The following is a 22470-nucleotide window of genomic DNA, read 5'->3' as shown; positions in this document are numbered from 1 at the left end:
CTGCAATGCTTTGTCAAACTGGTCAGGTATCGCATCCCACAACTCAACCCTGCGCGCTAAGGAATCACTGGGATTGCCTGAGACAACACATATATTCGAAATACCTCCACCTCGTGTTTTGTAGTTCCCTGTACTGAGCAATTATTCTTTCCTTCTAGATCATGGAATGCTTTGGGATGGGAGGGACCTTTAAAGGTCATCTAGTCCAATCCCCCTGCAATCGGCAGGGACATCTTCAACCAGATCAGAGTGCTCAGAGCCCCATCCAGCCTGCCCTTGAACGTTTCCAAGGATGGGGCATCCACCACCTCTCTGGGCAACCCGTTCCAGTGTTTCACCACCCTCATCGTGAAACAGTTTTTCCTTGTCCTTAGTCTAAATCTACCCTCCTGTAGTTTAAAACCATTACCCCTTGCCCTGCCGCAGCAGGCCTTGCTAAAAAGACTATCCCCATCTTTCTTGTAGGCCCCCTTTAAGTATTGAAAGGCTGCAATAAGGCCTCCCCACAGCCTTCTCTCCTCCAGGCTGAACAAGCCCAGCTCTTTCAGCCTTTCCTCAGAGCAGAGGGGCTCCATCCCTCTGATCATTTTTGTGGCCCTCCTCTGGACCCGCTCCAACAGGTCCATGTCCTTCCTCTGCTGAGGACCCCAGAGCTGGACGCAGCACGCCAGGTGGAAGCTCACCAGAGCAGAGTAGAGGGGCAGAATCACCTCCCTCGACCTGCTGGCCACGCTTCTTTTGATGCAGCCCAGGGCACGGTTGGCTTTCCGGGCTGCGAGAGCACATTGCCGGCTCACGTCCAGCTTTTCATCTCCCAGTACCCCCAAGTCCTTCTCCTCAGGGCTGCTCTCAATGAGCAATGATCCACATGAGATACTCAAGCTTTTATGCTGAGAACAAAAGTAGCATCTGTTACATATTTCGAGTGATGGCTCAGATGGTCAAGATCACTTAATCCATGTGTAAAGACCTTTGCCCAGCCCTCTACGTTACAGCGCTAGCCAACGATGGCAGAAGGAAGAAGCCATTCAACAGGAGTCGCCACAGAATCTGCTTATTTTCTTGCCTCCTGCCTTGTCAAAAGTTGCTAAAGCATCATTGTATAGCAACGTGCCCTGCTTCAAAACTAAATTCAGGACAGACTAGTCTGCATAAACTTTCCTTTTATGCTTACGAGTCTACGACCAAGAAAGCAGTAAGTAGTTTGTCCTGAATTCAGTGAAGGCAGACAAGCCCAAACCAGATGTTTCCGTATAAGTCAGTAAGAACCAGCTATAACAAAAGCAGAAAAGCCTTCACTGTGCTGCTACGTGAACGACTGCAGAAGCTTTGAGACCTTTGTCTCCTGCACCTGCTCCCTTCTTCCCATCACAAATTTGCCCTTTGCTCCCATAAGTGCTTTATGTATCGCCAAGTCTATAATCATCTTCTCTACAAGCATTGTCCTAAATCCCAAAGCTGAGACAAGCTGCAGAAGTCACTGAAATTTCATCTGAAATCTGGGACACTGAAAAGCATTTTCTGTTACTTAAGACCAACCTATTTGTGGTACGCCTACCTTTCAGTTTGTGTTTAACTATTCTTAATTCCTGTGAGGACAATCCTACAAGAGATTGACAGTATATTCTATAGGGTACTTCGAGGACATCCGCAAATGGCCCCCAGTATCAACCAGCTGCACTCCCCAACTTTTCTTATTGCATTTAACATACATAATGAGGTTTTAACTTGTGTTAACCAGCTAAAGAAACGCAGGTGGTTTTGTGTGCCTTCTACTTGTCAGGAAGACAGGCCTGTCCTCAATTTGCAAAGTGTTTTCTGTTTTGTAGAAAATGGGAGAATAGTTTACTCACGTTCATTTCCTCAGCTTGAGGAAGATTGTTAGAAACAGCTACTTCTTCCTGCGGAAGAGGAACATCTTCTTCAACTTCAGCTGCTTCGAGGTCTTGTTCTTTAGGTAAATCCACACACTTGCCCTCAAGGTGATTTTCGGAATGAGTACTGACCACGTCCTCACGGTCAAGGATACTTATCGCAGCTGGAAGAGATTTATACAATTTTAACTTAATTGCTACATAATGGCACAGGTTTCAGCAACAGGAATTAACAGAGGCAGCAGGAGCCAACACCACAGTTCTCCACCCTGCCACATATATATTGGGCTTTCTCCACAAACCAGAAGCCAGAACTATCTACCTGGTAAAGGAGGCAGCCCCACAATTACACAAAACCAAACAAACAAAACAAAAAAGAGGAAGGGTAAAATCAGCCGGCAAGTCCATAGAGAAAAAGAACAACAGAGGAAAGGGTGGCTGGAAAGGCACACTGATAGCTAGTTCTTCTTCACAGCCCAAATACCGAGGATGCATCATCTTGTCATATAGTAACTCAAGCAGCAGATCCCATAGCAGACAAATTAGGAGTGGTGCACAACAGTAAAACGCATACTGACCTCTCCTTCGAATAGTTTAAATTCTACCAGTTTTCTTAATACCTTTCTCAAGAACAGGAACAGTCACGATGCATTTTCTACAAGGACTTTCTTTGAGGAGGGCATTCTCTCTGCAGTTTAATGAAAGTTAGCAGTAGCATGCTCGCACTACTTCAGTCTGAGACACTGGTAGCGGTATGGCAAACTACACATTTTACTTCAGGAGTTCAGCTGCCTCAACTCCCACAACATCTCCAACACACTGTACATACATTCAGCGTCTGCCCCCGGGGATTCAGAGAGCTGTGGATTTGGTGCAACTGGTATGGCTGTTTCTTCTGATGCAGAGGACATTCTGGACTCCTGGTGGGTTGTTTCGCTTCATGAACAGAAAGAGAGAAATTCATCATACGGCTTCAAAACAAACCTTGAAGAGCTTTACAGGTTACTTTCTCACTGTACAACCTTCAAGTTTCAAAACAGAAACATTCAGAAAAATTAGAAATCCCTTTACCAACATAGCTACATTCAATTCCTGACTCCTTTTATGCAATGAATCAAGCACTGAACATTCTTCCCAGCTATCTATCTAACACTAGATAACAACATCACAACAGAGTGGTACTGAAGAGTAAAGTATCAACTGTCTTCTGCAGGAAGAGCGCAACTGCTATATTGGAGGTTTACAACAAACTGAACAAATGTCTGTACCAGCGTATGTTACCGCTTGAAATGAAGGGTTATTTCATGACTAACTTTCTGTCTTTATCACTAAGCAGTTGCAGCTTTTAAAGTATCTGGCGAGAAAACTGCTTCCCCTTCCATAAACAAATAGATGCTAATTGAGCACACACAGAAAACAGAAATTAAGCGTATAAAATACTGCCAGAAAGTACTCAAACCCCAAAATAAACCCGCTAACGTTACAGGAATCTCAGGTGTCATTTTTAGCTAGGCAATTTTCAGACTAAAGCAGGCCTTATGTTCACAGTATCTGCTTAGTAACCCTCAAACTGTAAAAAGGTTTATAGAGCCCGTTGAACGAAGCCCTTCTCACCATACTTTGGGGTCTGCAATGATTTGAGAAAAAAAGACTCAAACTGACAGCTAGTCAATTTGACTTCTATTCATGCCAAGTTAGTTGTGTTCCCAGACAGAAAGGAACAGAGAAGCCGTCATATCTATAAGAACACAGGAAAGGACCAAGACCAGGTCAAAATCATAGTTCTCAAACACGGGAGAGCCAGCAGCTACATGTTGTGCGAACCCAAAGATGTATCTGTTTTATAAACTCACCCTTCACTTGCAGTCCCAAAAGCAGCAGCCTCAGGAGCTTTAACCACCAATTTACCATCCTCAGGAAGGGCAGGACTTTCAGCATTTGATTCTTCCACAAATCCTACAAAAATCGACAGGTGGATGACTTCCCTGTGGCACTTAACAGCATTTCTTTTCAAATGCTCATATGGTTTTTGAAGGGAGTGAGCCTTTATGCATTTCACCTAGGATAGCCATCTAACAAAATAATGCTACCGAGACTTCAAATGCACACTGGGTCCGAATTCTTCTTCCCAGTAAAACAAGGAGTCTGATGCATCATTTCAGTCAAGGAAACCAAATGACCATTGATATTCTGTTGACAAACTAAACTTGCTATGTTACTGCCCTAATACATTCAGAAACTTCAGAAAACATCCCTCCTTCTTAAAACTGGCTAGTAACGTTTCTTATTTCTCTTTGGATACTTCTCTCCTTCCAGCACTGCTGCTTTTCTTTCCTGACTCCGTTTCCCCTCTTCTACAAGAATGCGTCTCAGGTCTTGTCTTGTTCTCTTCTCTAGTGATTGACTGGTGGTGTGGAAACCCAGCTGCTTGCTAACCTGTTTTTATCTCAACCGGTTCCATTTTAGAAACAGCCTCCTTTTCTTCTTTGCTTCTACTGTCTGCTTCCTCCAGATCCAGCAATTACCTTTGCAGACAGTATGCAGGACTGGCATAATTTTGCAGGCCCAGGCCAAACAGGAGCTATACGGACTGCCCTCCAATGCTTCCAGACTACTGAAATTGTACAGAACTCTTCGTACCAGAGTCCAGCCGTGACAAAGTTTCTTCATAAGGTTATTCTTTAGTGATTAGCACCTTAGCATTCTTTTTAATGAAAAGCACCTTTGATTTCTTGTCCAAATACAAGACGTCTAAAATAGGACAGGCAAATGTTTTGACCTCTCTTACTAGAAGCACTCAGATCTGGAGAATCCCTTTTACCCATGTACATGGAGCCCATATCTGGGCACTCCTGTCATTTAAAAAGGAAAGGAGCTGAGGAACTTCCATAGCAACACTCACTCTCCAGGATGCTCCAGAATTGCCTCAGACTTAGGACTGAATCAGGCTGCAGGTGACGCACCGATGCTGGAGCACACCCTCACTGCTACGAACCCTTTCAAGACCTCAGGCACAGAACTCTGACACTTGCACACATGTCCCAGGAACAGCAAACATTGTTTAGAGAGACTCGAAGGGACTGAGCTCTCTTTGTCAAATACTGACTGCAGCTGTGCTTGCGCATCTTCTCCCTGTTCTGGCACTACTTTCCTTCCCAGCTCTTCATCACTGCACCCCAGCCAGCGAGCTACATCTCTTCAAATCTGCCGGTAGACCTGCTCATATGAACACATCCTCAGCAGCTGCACTGGCTTGAAGGAGTTCAATTGAGCTGAATTACCAAAGACCAGCTGAAATAGGTTTGGAAAAGGCTGCAGAAGCTGTTGAGACAGCAAAATGAACAAGCATAGCTGTAACAAGAAGCAGATACACAAGCAGACTCACTTCCAGAAGGACACTATTGAACTGAACACTAATGACGTGGTTAAAAAAAAAAAAAAAAAAAAAAAAAAAAGAAATCTGTGTGCTCAAAGCACACCCTACACTAAACTTGCTGTAGAAAAACCTGCAGCCTACCGAAGTACCCCTAAAACACAACCAGAAGCCTAAGTCTTCAACTTGTATCCCTCTCAAAACTCCCACAAATCGCTGCTGCCTCTCACCTGCAATTACACACAAGAAATGTCAGCCAAAAGCAGTATACATTCCTAACGTCCAGGATACCTAAAGAAGCACTCAAAACACAGTGGCAGTTTTAGAAGCCCAGGACAAGGAAGTGCCTAGGACACCTGTGAATGCTCACCATTAACTATTGCACTCATCAGGAATTCAACCTTTCGAAGACATTTGAAAAATTCAGAAACGTAGGTTATCATAGGATGAAACCCACCAGCTTCTTTTCTTAGTTCTGATGAATCTGGTTGTTCCATCTGGAACGGTTTATCTTCAACCACTTCACTGTCTTCTTCCTTCCCCAGTTCTTGAAAACCGGCACTTTCTTCAGGGGAAGAATTAGCTGGTTTAGCAGCTATGAAGATGACATCATCTTCAAAATCGCCAGGTGATTTTGCATCATGATACTCCAAAGTAGTTTGGTCTGACCTGGCAGAGAAGCTACTAGTTTCTTTGCTGGCATCCATTTTCTCCAAACCAGCTCCAGGTATGCTTTCTGAAGACTCTTCCATTTCAGCACGATCATCCTCAGGATTGCTCAGAGTAGAGAGAGTTGTTTTCTCTCTACTTTCAGACCAAGCATCCTCCACCACTCCATGTCGATGCTCAGATGAAGCTCCAGACAGTGCTTTATCACCTCCTGTTACCTTTTTTTTTTTAGGAAAAAAGAAAGTTCACTATCAGTAACATGCATATGCTTTTTGTGAAAGCAAGGAAAAAAAAAAAAAGAACAAACATATATCGATATTTGCAAGTTTTACAAGTGCCACCTTAAGCAAGGTGCTACAACATTAATTCTCATTCTAGCACTATCTTAGCTTTTAAAGCTGAGTGTAAAAATTCATCACCCTTCTGACTGCTTATTGAGTTTCCACGACCCTGGAGAATTAAGATGCCGTGGGTCTTGTAGGTGCTTGCTTATATTGTCATCTCAAGGCTGTTCTTTGGGTTCACTACCGTGCTTTCCAGAAGAGGGAGCTTTGCATACCTAAAATCCTAATTCAAGATTTCTCTTTTTTTATGCTTGCCTTTTCAACTTGTATGCGCTACTAAAATAATTTAGTGCTCGCTATGCCGGTAGCATGGAATAAGTAAATTAATCTGGCCACGTCGCATTATTAGTAAGAACTTCATCTAGGAGAGAGCCTCTTGTTGCCATTGAGTAGCTCGTTATAACAGGCAATGAAAAGTACAATAAACACAGAGTACGACAACTTGTTAGTACATGTACGGAAAGCTCATACATGTAGATACTAGCACACGCCCCTGTTCTGCCCCTGATTTTGGTACGTTACTTGGGCAACGGCATGACGAGCTGAACCAGGGAATCCAACGGACAGAACAAAAGGAGGAGCAGAAGGGGGCAACTTTCAGGCGGCCCAACTTCATTTGGCAACTATACGAATGCTACCCCTGGTGCAAGGCAAGAAGCAAACGTGAGAACTTTAGGGCTAGAGAACAGACAAGAGTCCAGCTCTCTTCATCAGGAGTCTATTATATTTACCATAATTTAGGTAAACCCAGCCTTGTGAAAAGAGAGACCGAAAGTAAATGCTGCTCAAGACTGCTGCTGCTTTCCAAGATGTTGAACTCACAAAGCTTAGCAAACCCACACAACTGGCTCCATCTATCTTCCTTAACCTTCCTGCCATACCACCATTGGAAAAGGTAGAGCGGGAAGCTGAAGTAGCCATTTGGAACAACCACAGCTCCTAACACCACCTGAGCAAAAACCGCCAACGTCACTGGCATTTATTGTGAATATGTTCCTGCAGGCACAGGATGGTACAGAAGGTCTAACATAGCCTTTTCTGACCAAGTTCAAGTCTGCCATTCTGATTTGCAATTCCAGTTCTCAATACAAGGAGTTTTGGCAAACTTTAAAGAAAACTTAAATCAAACCACAGCCTATAAAGCCTTTACCTGTAAAACCCACTAGCTACAGCCCAGCTTACCCCAAGAGTCCATTCTGCATTCGAGATCTCTTCCCTGAAAGATATTCTAGGTTCCTTTGCTCGTAGAGGAGGAGTAACAGATCGTCCTGGAGATGCAGAGGGAGTTGCTAGGGGTGTGGTGCGAAGGCTGGATCTGAGAATAGACTGAGGAGTAAACCCAGGAAAACCAGAAGCAGACGTGGCCAAAACTTTAGCTCTCTATGAAAAGAAAGAAACACATTTACTTTAACACCAGTTAAATCTTCAAAACAGAGGACTTCCCTTCTCAAAAGTCTTTGTTTAAATTACAAACTGAGTTTGTCCCAGCAGAGAGGACAGAGCTTAGCCTCCGCGCTGCTCTTTTTCCAAAGGGATGAAAATCTTAACGATAAAAACCCATGCTTTTTATGTTTCCTTTGGCCTTTTTTTTGGATGCCAACATCAAAGGCTATTTTTTAAATTCATTTCCTGAAGAAACAAGGATGTGGCATCTTGTTGTCTGCAAGGTTATCTCCCATCCCAGTAATCTTTGCAATTTCTACACTGCTCTTCTAAAAGGCATATAACTCCAAACGTTACCCTGGATACAGTGACGGAAAACACTGCCAGACGAAATGGCAACGAGCAAACCAACAGTGATAGCTTATTTTTTCGCTAATGGATCAATCTGCGCACTAGACTAAATTAAGGGACGCTGCTGTAACAGCACCCACCCATCTGCACCTAGAAGCGCTCAGGTCCTCTTACCTCAGCTCCAAAAAGATTTGACAGTCTTGAAAGGGTTTAAAAAGAGGAGAATGAAACTAGCCTAATGATATGGACAACATTCAATACGAAGAAAAACGTTGTCATCAGAAACTGAAGCACATACATTCTTGCTCATAGGTATGCAAGTCAAACTCCACAGAGCTATTGAGCACTTAAATAATGAGATGGTTAAGCTACGGATTGCATCTTCAGGTATCTAAGTATATCGAAAGGTCCAGTTTTAACTTACGTCGTTCCATGCAGTGAAAAGAAGTGTATTCCACAAAGCTATGGGACAACGTGCAGACTGCAATTAAGTTAGAGCTAAACTTTCCCTCTTCAAGACTGTTCCCAACGTACTGCTTCCAAAAGGACTGCACATACAGTAACCACATGCATATTGAAAATATCCCCCAATGTGAACCCAACAGTGTTTGTGCTAAATACTTTGGTGGTTTCATTTTAAACAAAGTTTACAGACTGATGGTTCGGTTGGTTGTTACTGCTTTTTTAAAATACAAACCTTAACCACCAGGGGAGTCTCTAGTAAATTCAGCTCTGATGCTCCTGAAAAACTCTTTTGTGAGATGGAACCACGCCTATTTGATTTCAATGGGCTGGATGCCATGAATGGAGCAGAAGCTCTGCATGGTGACTCCCAGGTACCACCCTGTGCTGCAGCACACGAAGGAACAGGACGAACCACCAAATCCAGCAATCTGTTGAGATACACAATTTAAAGTATGAACATAAATAAATACATGGGAAAAAAATGATGCTGTGTTCAAGAAATCTAAGATGATACATAACAAAAACATTCAAAGAACAAGAAATACGGGTGAACCCGCACTGCTGGGGTGATGTAGCAGGCCCACGAGCAAGTTACAGGCATTTTCTTTTTTCCAATTAATTCTTTACATTGCACACTTAATTCCCTAAACCACTGCCTCTAAGGCAAGAGTAGTCCAATTTTAAGTTGCACAAGTGATGCAGTTCTCATGTCAGAAGAAAATTCACCTGCGCTGCAATGCTGGGACCACTTCAAATTCTCCACTTAGTTGTGTCCCTAAGTTGACCTTTTCTTTGACAGAGACAAAGCCACATGCAAACAGACCACTTTGCAAACACAGAAGGTATACACACACACGCATACGCACACAACATACGTACACACATATATATGAGAAGCAACACCTTGTTGAAGTATTCATTCTGTAGGTCTACTATACCTGGAACGTTTTTGTGAACATTTTGTAACGGGTGTCCCAACAAATGGATCGCGCAACTCTGCTCCAGGGAGAGCGTGTGTTATGCCTGGTGGTTCTGTAGCTCTAGGACTAGAATTAAAAGGAAAATGTAACTGACTCTCATTCCCCTGGAGTCCAAACATACCAGAATTCAAGCTTATTTGACCATGCCACCTGTAGGAAAGTCACCTGACAATTCTAGCCTCTTTTCTGCTCTGCAGAATTCTGCCTGATTTTAAGTGAAAAGGGCAGAAACGAAGCAGAAACAGGGCAGGAAGTGGTGAAAGATGACTGGTTGATCACACAATCAAGTCTACCAAAATCCGTACACCAACAGCTCGATGGTAATCATAGTGTTCTAGTTTCAACCGTCTTAAATTCTGTAAACACATTTACCATCATGGAAATACAGGTATTTGCATAAATGACATTATCACAGCAGAAAAAAAATCCCTCTCCAAATATTACTTCAGATGCATTGAGTCTCGAATGTTACACGTTGTATGTGCAAAAAAGGGCAAACAAAGCTTTATTCGGGTGCACCTTCCTTCCAGAACACTAACACAATGCAAATGGCTTTTTCTCGCTCTCTCCAAACACGTAGCTCAAGACTAAACTTTGTTAAAAGGCTGCTTACCTATCGTATTGTGAGAAACTGGTTTTCTGCTCGTTTCCTACCCATACTTCTCCAATTTTGGACAACACATTACTGATGAAAGTTGCTCTTGTATGCACATTTCCTGCATTAGCTTGTTTTGTTACTGTTGATAATGGCTTTGGTCTTGCGACTGTAAAGCAAGAGGGGAAAACGTATCAGCCCTGTGTAATCAAAGTGATGGTTAGTTGTCCATTATATTCCCCCCCCTAAAAATTACCTTCTCTGAAGACCGATGAAGGCAAAGGGTAAGGCTTGGCTCTCTCTACAGCCAGCTTCCTTTGGACTCTAGGAAGGATCTTGCCATATTGGTCTAATATGGAGTTTCTGACAACTGCTCTCTCTCTCAAGCGAGGATCACGATCGTTCTGATGAAATGATGGACAAAATGATGTGAATATTAAAAGGAGTAAGAGAAAGCTGCCTACACGCACCTTCCCTTCCGGCTGGATCCAAGTTTCCAAACACAGGACCTAAAGCTTCCAAAACCACCTTATACGTTTGATTCACTGGAAAACTGTCATTCCGCAAAACAGCAAATGCATCACAGATCCATAACAGAAGTTCACATAAGAAGAAATTTTGAGACAGAGAAGTTAGATAAGAAGTTCTGTCGTAAAAGTGGTAAAATGAAAGTTGTAGAATTGTAGAGCTCACGCTACAACCTGAGGAAATAAAAAAAAAAACAAAACACAGCCACATCCACCGCGCAAATTTTACCCGTGGATTGGCATCCAGACTGCTCTCAGCTTGGAAGAGAAAGTTGCGTGCAAGATACAAGAGATGACATACAACATACTCTTCATTCCACAGAAAGGAGTGGCACAAGCAGCTTTCAATAATCTAAACCACAAGTAGCATACGCATCTGAGTAACTGAACGATAAGTTTGGCCGATAGAAGAGAGAGATGTTTATTCCTCAGATGCAGACAAACTATTTTAAGTGGCGTCAGCAATGGTCTGTAACATTTAATTTATAACTTCACAGAGTAGCTTTGGAGTAGTGAAATACTTTGTTCAACTTTTCGGTTCAGCCGTAACTTAAGGCGTAGAAACTTATTCCTGGTATTTCAAAGAATGGTATAGAAAAAAACAAGGCAGGATTTTTATTGGGTACTATCAAAACCGGTTCGTAACACCTAACAGAAACTTGCACGCTTGCCAGAACTTTCACGCTTACCATAAGATTAACCTTCATTGACTGATTCAACTGTAGTGCTGGGATATAGTTGGCACGCTGCAGATGGTGGACTAGAAGAAATTCCTGATTCTGAACACCAGCATTGGTCTGTAAAAACTTCTCCAAACACTCCTATGAGAAATAACACATTGCAAACATCTATTACGATTCTGCCTCTTCTCCTTTCCAAGAGACGATCAAGATTTTTGTTTTCTTGTCCACACTTACTTGTTCAGTCTCTGTGAAAGGTAGCTTCAGTAAGTCTTCCATTAGTCCCATCTCCTGACAGGTTTCATACATGTGCTTTAGCAGCTCTTCTATGTCTAACTTAGTGCTATGTTGCTGCAAGAGACCCCAAGCCTCCACCACGCACCTGCAATTAATTTTTTGAGACGTGAAGGAATATTAATAGTAGAGCCAAAAAGACGCCCCAAACTTATTGCATTCAAAAGCTTAAAGGAAATTTCGGGGATCGTGATTTGTATTATTTGTTCTCCACCTCTCACAGTATTTGCATGCCAAAGCGGTGGGATATATTTCTTTACCTATTGGACAACAACACAGTGAGGAAAAGCCGCACTTCACTACTGCTTGACATTGATGGCTTCATCATCTGTATGTATCTGAGGGCTCGCCTGTGCTCTCCTTGGCACATGAGGGACTGAATAATCCTCGTATGTTGCCATGACACAGTTTTGATCGTAGCTGGATGAAAGAGCAGGGCCAGTGAGCTCTGTAGAAGTCAGAGATCAGGTTTATTAAGGTGCAGACATACTCTCATGCAACAAAAATATTCAACCGTTTCTTAAGTAAGGGTGAATGTGGGTTAAACAAACTTAGATGACCAACTAAGGAAATACTTGGTACAGGACATGTACGGAAAAATTCTTAAGTATTTGCAGAAAAAGCTTCCGTTAGCCATACAGACCAGAGCGAGTCTTTTAAAAGGAGTAACTCACACTTTTCTAGGTTAACCAAACCTCTCTATACAAACTTCGCTTTTTATAAACACACTGCTAAATAATAAGTCATTCTCCCAGACAAACAGGTTATATGAACGTCGTGACAGGCACAGAACAACCTTCAGCATCAGAAAGAACATGAATTAGGTTGAACAGTCACTTTTGCAGTCTTCTGTCTCAAATCTTGCTGCTCTGTGATCACAGTTTTACTATTTGAAGTATCTAAAGCACCGTTTTTGAGAAAGTGCTCAACTGGTCTGCTGAAAACAGCCTAAAGGGATGGCTTTGAAAATTCACATATCAAGCATTACTAAAGTCGTTTTCTTCTTTGTTTGAATCCATTTCCTGTCAAAGTAATTAAACCAAAATTTCAATCATAACTTCTTGCTGAAGGTGTCGTAGCGGTACTACAAAAAAGCTGCTAAGGTTTTATCACCTGTTGTCAGCTAAGCACCAGTTTCTTAAAACCATTTTATAGATTATAGCTTTGTACTGCAATGCCTGTCTAACTAAACCGTAACATACTTACTTCGTAATCATTGTGATCCAGAAGCCAAAAGCCTTGAATAAGCTTAACAAGACCCCAGGGGATGGCAAAGGCAGTTGGGAAGGAGTCGATTGAAGTTTCGGCTTTCTTTGGAAGGGAATGCATGATATCGAGCAGCAAGTAAATTGTCTGGTATCAAGTATCTAGTTAAGGCTAACAAATTTGCAAGACCAAAAATCCATCACATGGCATTTAGACAACCATAAAGAAAGAAGAATGTAAAAGTGGCAGGAAGCAGGAAATTCCTCTTGCCATTTTAAGCTATTAAAACCTGAAGAGAGTCAGGTCCTAACAACAAAATTGCATTCTGAATAAATAAGCAGAAAGACAGACTCTTTGATTTCTGTAAGGCATTCCAAAAGGTTAAACTTTGGATATTTAAATACTTCAGTTATAAACTCAGGCTCCCTCTTCAGTCAGCAGAGCTACCAGTTGGACACTCAAAACATTTGAACATCCAATGCTTAATTATTGAAGCAAACAAATTCTACAGCTGTTTTTTCCCTCATTCCCAGAGCATATAAACCAATGCAGATTATGGTGCCCTTGCGACACCACTTAGCTCCAAATGATGAAAGCTGGATTTAAACCACTATGTGCGTCACTCACTGGTAGCGTCATTGTCTCTTTCTGACATCCGTTTTTAGGGACATACGCTGATAAGACAGCTCTGGGGTACAACAGTTTTTAAACCCCTTGCTCTCTAGGCTCCCCTCTCGGGTTAGGCAACGAACAACAAAAGCAATTCTGTATGTTTCGGCAGCTTGAAAGTTAAGTTTCTTCTGCCCAATGACTTTGCTCTTCTCTCGGTACATTATGCTGCATGCCTGCCCTTTTAGCAGAACAAAAGCAAGCCCTGTCATTAGCTGCGCTGGAAAACGGATGATTTCGGCAAAACTCAGGTACTGGCAAACCACTGTTAGAAATCCCTTTGCTCTGAAGCAGCACGTTTTGGTGCATCGTTCTAGCAAGCAGCCATTTGCTACAGACATGGGTGCTTTCAAAAATTAAACTCTGCGTTTAAATTTTGAGAAAAACTAAAGGCGCTGTTTATCGTCTCTAACATTTCTTGGTAAACCTGTTTTCCCCTATCAGAACAGACTTCGCAACAAAACATTCAAAAAATCCTAAAAAATCCACAGTACAAGGAAACGAAACAACGCTTCTGTCTACCACTTAATTCTAAACTAAATGCTTTCACTTGCATTGTGCTTGAAGCATACTTTAAAAAACGTTATTAAACACGTAGGTGACAAACATTTAAGAACATTGATGCGCATATACTGAAGGCGTAATAAAAACAACTAGAAAGGATACAATTGCATGTTTGTAGCTTTCCTCAATGCTTTCTAGCAAATAGAGATCCAGCAGTGCCTGAAAGGAAAAATTAAGAGTTTTTTAAAAACTCCTCTCTTTTATAAATCATTGGCTTTTTTTTTTTTTTTTTGAGGGGGGGTGGGGGGTGAGGGGGTTGTTGTTGTTTTCAGTGAACATAACACTCACATGTAAACTAGCAGGTGGATACTTCCCAGTTCCTCCTTCATCTCTCCGCCACAGCTTCTCGACTTGGTCTCCCAACTGGGAAACCATTCCATCAATCATCAAGCAGTCAGAATCCCATTTTCCCCTGGAACAAAAGGCAGCAAGGGTTTGGACAGAGTGAAAGACTAATTCCAGCCTCTCGGTGTAACTCATTTCCTCCACTCAAAACAAAAACCAAACGCTCCCAGGAGCCAAAGAAAGTAACAAACAGACAAAGGCATGACCATGACTTGAAACAGACGTGGAAGAAGCTTCTGAGGCAGACGAAAGATGTTCGTTAGATCATATGCAATTATTAAAGGAGTTCAAAATAGAAATCGTAAGAGCTCTCTTATTAAGGGAAAAGTTGCAATGACCTCTTTAGTTTTCAGGTTTTCTTTTTTGTTGTATTACTTGTAATACAAAGGAAGCATAGACAAAGTTTTTTAAGTGCCAGAAATAACCACTCTCATGCTGTCTTAACAGAGGAAACGCAACAGTATCAAAATACCAGGACTATTCTTTGACGCAAACCTAATGCTGCAAACTGGAGTGTTCCAACACACGGCTGTGAGACAACATCACGGAAATTTCAGATTTTGCTCTCAGCATCTCACTTTTGTTATTGAAAAAGAGTTATTTGCAGGAAGCTGAGCATACAGGTACATTTTAGGATCGTCTTACGCAGCATTTCTGTTTCTACACACATACCGTTACAATTACGGATGGCTGAACTTTTAAAAATGACATTCTTCCAAAGTCCATCCCAGTCTTGTGCTGACTGCGACGCTACCCTTTAATTTCCCGATGATGAAAAGCAGAAAAAGCACGCTAGAGGTTGTACGCTTCTAAGGCACACACGAGCCTGTACCTAAGTTACTTGAGCGGTAAGCTAAGTAAGGTGGGCTTTAAAGTCAACACCTAATACACTGCAGCTTCCACCTTAACTCGTCTTGCAGCAGCTTGTTCACAGTGCCACAGCCTAACCTTCTTTCAGTCTTCATTTAGTTTTCAGTACAATTCCCAGAGGACAATCTATTATCATCTAATCCAAGGCATATCACCTATATGCTAGTCCAGGAAAGAGAGTTTCCCTTAGGAAGCGACTTTTAGCCAATAGCCAGTAGAGTGCTAGGTGCGCCAACTACGTGTAACTCCGACTAGCTTATTAAATTACACAAATCTACTTGTGAGTAGGAGATTCACGCCTATACAATTATTACCGTCTGTTACTAGTCAACAAGGGAGATGATTGCTTTTTTAAAACATGCTTTCTTCTGTGTCCAAAACAGTTTCGCTGTGAACGCCGTGCTTTGCTGAACTGGAGATGACTGATCCTATCCTAATCACATGGTCTTTTTAGCCGTAACAAATTACGGAGATTAGCCGATGAATTAAGCATGTTACAAAAAACGACGATACCGACAAATGGTACTAAGCAGAGGTATATATAAACATTTTAACGCGGGCAAGTACCCTCTGTGTTCAACGGAACACTTGCGTCGCTGAAGTCAAGAGTGTTGCCGGCAAATGCATTAAGCACAGCAAACTCAACTGGCGATATAAAACCCATTCCCTTCCACTTCTGAATTTGCCGGGGAAGTGTTCTAGAGCTTTCCCGCAAGTCTTACCTTGATAAACGCTCAAGTTTCTGTCGGTGCCCAGTGTAGTAGCTCTGAATCAGAGGATAAGTGTAGAAAGGTCTGGGCAAATGCACATCATCATCTGCAGGCAAGGAAGTAAAAGCAAGATAAAGAAGTGGTATTGCATTTTTAAACTAAAATTCTTGACTAAACGCTTGACAGCAGATCGTACAAGCTAAGCACCAAGAAGCACAGGCAAGCCTCCAACTTTGACAGAAGCCAACCCTCTTTCTGCCTTTGCTGAAAGAGACGTAAGACACAAGACTCAATTCCTTCTTGTCTCGAGTGCCCGTTCAAGGTTACAGTTGATGTAGCATTCGGAACATGTAGTGTAAGCTGAAGCTCGCTATAAAAAAGAACAACTCTCGAAGGCAATGGTTTTCTAAACTTGTCATGTGAGCATCTGTAAGGCAATTAAGGCTGACAATAGAATTTATAACCCATCCAGATAAAGAAGTATTTCCAAGGTGTATTTTTTCCTGAAGCAATAAATCAACAGTTCAAAACATGCGGGTAACGCTTTTACTGCAAAAAACAAGCGCTCCAGCATTTGTTGTTGAATAGGAATTTGTTTAAGATCCCACGTATTTCAAGCTGTGGACACAAGCAACTCCTTGAAGTCAGAGGCTTGTTGCTATTTCTAAAAAACATCCAGGAAAGAACCCGCTTGCATTACTCTACACTATCTGCTTGAAAAAAAACAGTTACATCTCAATTTCTCTCCCTGTTACAAATGTATTACAGTTTATGCTTACCTAAACCCTCTGGAAGGAGACCGGATCGACAGAACCAGATGACCACTTGTGCATACAAAGAAATGAGGCTAGTTACCACCTGCTTATTTGTCAAGTCTGCAAAACCTGAAAGAAAGCACAAGATGATTTTTGTTACGCAATTCCTTTCATTTGCACAAAACTCCCTTCGTCATCCTGATTAGAAAGTATAGAAATAACACGGTAGAAACCTTTGTCGTTGCATTTTTCACTCTGCATCACTTCCTTGTCTCAAGGAAAACCCCACGATCACCGCCAAAACCAAACGCAACCCCTACAAAGAACCAGCTTCACTAAAAGTGAAAATAAAAAAAATGAAGCCTGAACTATTAAATACACTCACGAATAAGGCACCTGTTTTTCATGTAGCCGAGATTTTTCTTACAGCAAAGGGATACTCTTTTTTTTCCCCCTCCATATGCCCAGAACAAGTTGTAATACAGAAGGCTATAGAAACTCAAGGAACTTACTTTACAAGTTACTCACTTATGCTTCCTTTATATTTTTAGTAATTTGCACTACAATATGTGCATGCAATTACACATTGCTAGCTAAGAATTGGAAAGAAACATCTTCAGCATGACCACATTCAGCTGCTGTAATTTCAAGCCAGTTGCTTACACAGCTTCTTGCTGAATGTAGCCTCCCCTACCCACTTGCATGAACTCCACAACAAACTATTGCCCTGAACTCAAGGCATATTAAGTGGTAGCCCCAACTTCTCACATTTAAGCCCCTTCTCCCAGCTAAATTTGACTGTCTTCCAATCATCAAAAACAACAAAACCTCGTGTCTCCACAATTACAACCCAAGCATAATTCCAAATCTTAATAAAACATACCAAAGATTTCATGATGCTTCTACAAACCTTTGTCAGTAAGCTCTTGTGCTTCTGTTAGAAAACAGTTTAAGACTGTGCTAAGGTTGCTCAAAAGCAACTGGCAGTGCTGAAGAGACCGTAACGTCTGTGGGTCAATGAAGTTGCAAGAGCCATCAAACAGCGGAACACCTTTTCAAGAATAAGTATTAAATCATTAGCCTACAGAGCACTTTCAGAGTTTCAAAGTACACTTAAAGAACCGCGTGCAATATCATGTACCAGCAGATTACTGAATAAGCTCAATTAGAAAGAATGGTTTTATGTTTGCAGAATGACTACACTCGTACTCACATATTCGGTCAAATTCATCTTTCGTACAGATCACTTTGTTCCATGTCCACTCAAGAACAAAGCGTAAATTAGCAGCAGAACTTGGCTGCTCTTTAAAAAAAAAAGAGAACAAAAAAGAAATGAATCAACAATTTCAAACTAAAAAAATATGTAACATAAAACCAACGTAAGAAGTATTACCTTCCGATGTCCAATGTTTAATGCATCCAGTCAGAAGTTCTAAAGAACCTGTCTGGACAGCAGCTGACAATACCGCTTCTAACTGTTCCTCCTAAACATAACAGACAAAATAAAATAGACTCTTACGTGCTTCCAATATCGGAACCATCAACAGTAGAAGTTTGTTTCTAACTGTCTACTCATTCAGACATCACCAAGGCCATTAGTACTAATTCAACTAATTCCACATTCTTTTTCTTAATTCTCGCCACAGGCTGGACTGCTTGCTGGTCTGAGGAACACATTAAACTTCTCCTCTGACGTTTCAACTTACTGAAGGCTAATTCTCATCTTCATTTGCATGCCTCTGCATCGTAGTCTCAGTTTGCTGAGTTCCAATTAACGATTTTCAGTAACATCCTCTGCTAATACCTGTTACACATTTTGTGCATATAAAATTTGCCATCAGGAATGCACGAAGGGGACAGAACAGAACTATGCAATGTTTGCATGGACACAGTGAAGCTACGGTCAAGCAGCTTTCTAGACTATGAAGACATGAAGCAGTTCTGACACCCAAAACATTAAGTCATCGTTTTCTAAAATGACAGAGAAGAAGGGAAACATTAAAATTCTAACAGGCTTACATTCTAGGCTGTTCCAATACTGTATTATAATGTAGCGGTAATGCTTTAGAAGGATAATGCACAGGGATGCACAGACCTGCGATATCAAGTAGTAGCTTATTTCAGCTGGTGTTCTGATGCTTCTTCCAGGTGAAACGATCCTTCATGAAATTTTACTTGTTTTTTCTTTGTTTGCTCGTTTTTTTTTTTTTAAACACAGCCAAAAGTATCTTTCCCTTCTAGGTAAAATCATTCCACTCAAAGCGAGTTCTACACAGGAGAACACACATGGGCTCTTCCCACCTTTTTCTGAAAACCAGTTTCAGACAAGGGGGCACACCAAATACTCCTTACGGTGGCAAACAAAGCTCCAAACCAAGCTTCTTGACCCTCATTCTGAAATTTGTCCTGCCAACCTTCAAACGAAATCCCCGCTCAACTGCCTAACAAGCCGCTGAACGATATACTTGCAATTCAGCAAACGCTATTAAGAAACTTCTTGATTTCCCCAGTTATCTCCAAACTGGAGTTGACATCAGAACATCTCATTTGAATGGAAGAGTCTACATCAGGCTTGCAAAATACACAGTCTATGGGCTAGGTCAACGTGCCAAGAAATTTATTTTAGCTACCACACGGTGCAGAAGTGTTATTTGCCCTACCACGCTCCTCCACAAATCCGGTGAAGAACCCCGAACCCCGTAGACAGGAAGATGAGGGCAGTGGGAAGACTGCTCTCCCCCTTCCTACTAATTGCTCCGCTGTCTGATGACTAGCTAGCTGATCCTTTAGCTTAGATCCTGCCTGGGTGAAGGTGGGCTGTTCATCACAAAGGCTCCGTCTCTCCTGAAACTCTTCAGACGAGAGAGAAAGGCTGCTGCACTGCAAATGGAAAACCTATGGAAGAGGGGGGTGAAGTCACTCTGGTGGGAGAAAGCAGAGAGAAGGTAGTGGGTGTCATGAGATAAAGGTGATTAAGGTGTTGCAGCAACAGGAGGGCCATCTAAGCGGAGGAAATGGGGCTACCGCAGCAGAAGGCAAAGGCTGCAGAGGCGAAGATCTGCTTTGGGAGGCTGCAGAAAAGCCTACTGATGAAGGGAAAATGAGGGGAAGCGGTGATGAAATTGTCAGGGAGAGCTGACAACGGCAATTGTTTACCACAGCCCGCTTCCTGGGAAGCAAATGATCACGTGTCGTGCAGCAAGCTGATGTGTGCAATAGCTCCCATCCGAGCCAGACACCCCTGTCGTCAGCTACTGCACCGAACCTAACGCTTTGAGAAACTGACGGGGACGAAGGCTGTGCCGAGGGAAAGATGCTTGCTGTTGCGCATGACCGGCACTGGCTGCACGCTTCCTTGTGCGTGTCTGTGGCACAGAATTAGTAGATGGGTCTCTAAAGACAGAGCTCTTGGGGCTGTTCCCGGTCAAACTCAGTAGTCTGGATCTAAGACTACTCTTACTTCTGCTAACTAAAGTCAACACCTGCATTTCAGTGCAACTTGCAAATAAGGTGAAAAGCAGATTAGCGTGTCTCATAGCCTCTACGGCCCTGTCAGACAAGAGGGATGTATTTCCCTCTCGATTCCCTGACATGCACTCACCTGACTCAAACTGGATGGCTGGACATCAACTAGTCTTGGAGACAGCAAGCCAGCTACAAGGCACCTGTTGTAGCTATCAGGAATGGCTTCACTTATTGAAGGACCCGATTTCTTTAAAAACTTCAAGGTCTGAAACGTCAATCAAAACCGACAGATTAAGACAGCGTTATTATTCAACTACTAAGATTCTGGGTAACCTCTAAGAGAAAGAATACGAATGTTCACTTAAACTGTCAGAAAGCTTGCATCAGTAATGTCCTTTAGGTTAGCGATCTGAGTAAGCATTACTAGGTAGAGTCTTAAAGACGGCAGCTCAACTAACAGTTAGAGTTTATTAAAAAAAAAATGGTAAAGCAAAATATCAGCCCTTGTATATTCTGGCTTCTCTGTCAATACGCAGGCCTTTCTTTTCCTCTGAGCACTGACACAAGATACATTCTACAAAAGCTAAAACTAACACACAACTTTAAATCACACTTTGGGGAGACCCTTTCTATGCTTGCTTGTGCAGCAGCTGATTTCTGTTGGAAATACTTAGTGAGCTGAAACTTCATTCAAAATTATTTGTTACAATCCGCGCAGTGGCTCGGAACTTGTAATTTGGCCAGGCTTGGGAGGACACAAAATTCATTTCTTCTTACACAGTTAAATCATTTTTCCTTTTCTCCATTCTGTCCTCCTTTGTCAAGTTAATCAGGGATCAAAACCCTAACTCCAGACTAGGCAGGCAGTTTGACTGATGGGTAATAAAGAAGTAACAGCTTTCCCTGACTTCCACGACAGTTTTGCTCTTGCTCCTAGAGCAACGTTGTATTCCTTTCTAGACGTTCAAGCCCTGATTGTGCTTCCACAGGAGGCATTGGAGGTTTTACAGTCCCAAGAGCGGAGCTAAAACATTGCCATTTACATAAAACTGGCAGGATATTATTGCAATCATGCGTGCAGATGGGCAGGATGAGCGTAAAATGGCCTTGGACACTGAAAGCAGTGCAAGAGGAAACTCAGACAAGGCACATCTCTTGACCTTCTCAATAAAGACACGGTAAAAGATCACCTCCTTCTGGAAGCCGGTGCCAGTCATATGAATAACTCCGGAGTTCAGCAAGCACGTACCATCTGCAGAAACAATGAACGTTTGACAACATTCCATACTCTCACAGTTATGTTAGCACCACTTTACATTTTTTAAATAGCAATGTCTGGAAAGACATAACTGAGTACCCGTTTTCTTCATCAGACCACTTACCAACTTTTTTTAAAAAATAATTACCACATGTCGCAATTTTATCTCTAGCGCTATCAAGGTGCTGTGCTTTGAGCTTCAGTTCAAAGTCGTTTCATTTGGTAGCCATCACCACTTCACAGGCTACGTTACAAAAGCCCCAAAACCCAACACTCAGCAGACTGTCAGATATGTTTCACGGTATTGAATACTTTGTTGGTACAACGTAATCCGAGTTGGGTTTGTGGCGGTTTGGGGTTTTTCGGTTTGGGTTGGGTTTGGAGTGAGAAACAATGAGCAAGAGAACCAGTAAGTAGCATTTGACCTCCATTTAAGCTCATCGCTATTAGAAGCAGTGAAATACCTACCAAAATTATAGGTGCTTGGATTAAAAAACTGCTCAGGTGGTGGATAGGAAGGAGGAACTCCCCGATTGAGACTCCGCTCATGCACCAGAATATCCAAAATGAGGTTTGGAGAAGTCATGCTTATTACAGTATCCAGTGACCACAATGCAAAATAGGGGCAATCATGAAGGAATTCTTCTGGCCTGAAAGAAAACAAGAGCATAAGCTAAACGCCGACTTTCAAATGAATCATTTGTAGGGATGTTGAAAACAACTGAAGAGAAGTCTACCTTAGCGAATCTGGCATTTGAGCATGATACCAGCGATTAATGTCAAACACACCCAAATAAGCAGATGGTTTTCCCTGACCATATGTATTCACTTGCCAACTGAAGATTGATACACTGGTGTCAGGAGATATTACTGTAAAAGACAAGACATTGTTTCTTATTTGTAGAAAATACAACAAAGCTGATACCTTTGAAACACCGCTTTCTCTTTGGGCTTAATTCCGTTATATCACTCATGAAACACAACGCTTGCTAAGAATAATTTAGAAAAAGTACGGAGTAGCAAACATCTCTCTGATAGATTTCAGTCACACTACCCCTTTTTCTTGTTCAAATTCTATCAGTTCTAAGCCAAA

General features: G+C 42.0%; 1 protein-coding gene across 10 annotated transcripts in view; it reads right to left on the bottom strand.

Moving 5' to 3' along the window:
• The window catches only part of LOC148053261 (protein ELYS-like), a 47011-nt gene that overhangs the window by 4884 nt on the left and 19657 nt on the right, over window positions 1-22470 (bottom strand). For 6 of the 10 annotated variants that reach the window (XM_087774653.1, XM_087774659.1, XM_087774654.1 and 3 more), the window contains 24 exons: window positions 22115-22247; window positions 21846-22027; window positions 21280-21371; window positions 20256-20384; window positions 18048-18138; window positions 17868-17957; window positions 17565-17705; window positions 16679-16783; window positions 15912-16005; window positions 14263-14386; window positions 14077-14133; window positions 12742-12888; window positions 11796-11983; window positions 11479-11623; window positions 11251-11382; window positions 10291-10438; window positions 10053-10203; window positions 9398-9505; window positions 8692-8887; window positions 7443-7640; window positions 5618-6134; window positions 3728-3830; window positions 2704-2810; window positions 1854-2038 (listed from right to left, as the gene is read on the bottom strand). In XM_087774653.1, the coding sequence (XP_087630779.1) occupies window positions 1854-2038; window positions 2704-2810; window positions 3728-3830; window positions 5618-6134; window positions 7443-7640; window positions 8692-8887; window positions 9398-9505; window positions 10053-10203; window positions 10291-10438; window positions 11251-11382; window positions 11479-11623; window positions 11796-11983; window positions 12742-12888; window positions 14077-14133; window positions 14263-14386; window positions 15912-16005; window positions 16679-16783; window positions 17565-17705; window positions 17868-17957; window positions 18048-18138; window positions 20256-20384; window positions 21280-21371; window positions 21846-22027; window positions 22115-22247 (3563 nt within the window). The remainder of the gene's footprint in view (window positions 1-1853; window positions 2039-2703; window positions 2811-3727; window positions 3831-5617; window positions 6135-7442; window positions 7641-8691; window positions 8888-9397; window positions 9506-10052; window positions 10204-10290; window positions 10439-11250; window positions 11383-11478; window positions 11624-11795; window positions 11984-12741; window positions 12889-14076; window positions 14134-14262; window positions 14387-15911; window positions 16006-16678; window positions 16784-17564; window positions 17706-17867; window positions 17958-18047; window positions 18139-20255; window positions 20385-21279; window positions 21372-21845; window positions 22028-22114; window positions 22248-22470) is intronic. The other 4 variants (XM_087774657.1, XM_087774656.1, XM_087774658.1 and 1 more) reach the window with 4 other exon arrangements.

This window comes from Nipponia nippon, unplaced genomic scaffold (genome assembly GCF_047370975.1).
Source record: "Nipponia nippon isolate SJK-2023a ecotype South Korea unplaced genomic scaffold, ASM4737097v1 scaffold_4, whole genome shotgun sequence".
In the NCBI taxonomy this organism is placed as follows: domain Eukaryota; kingdom Metazoa; phylum Chordata; class Aves; order Pelecaniformes; family Threskiornithidae; genus Nipponia; species Nipponia nippon.
The sequence above is the reverse complement of the archived record's forward strand: the minus strand, read 5'-3'. Positions and strand labels throughout refer to the sequence as shown.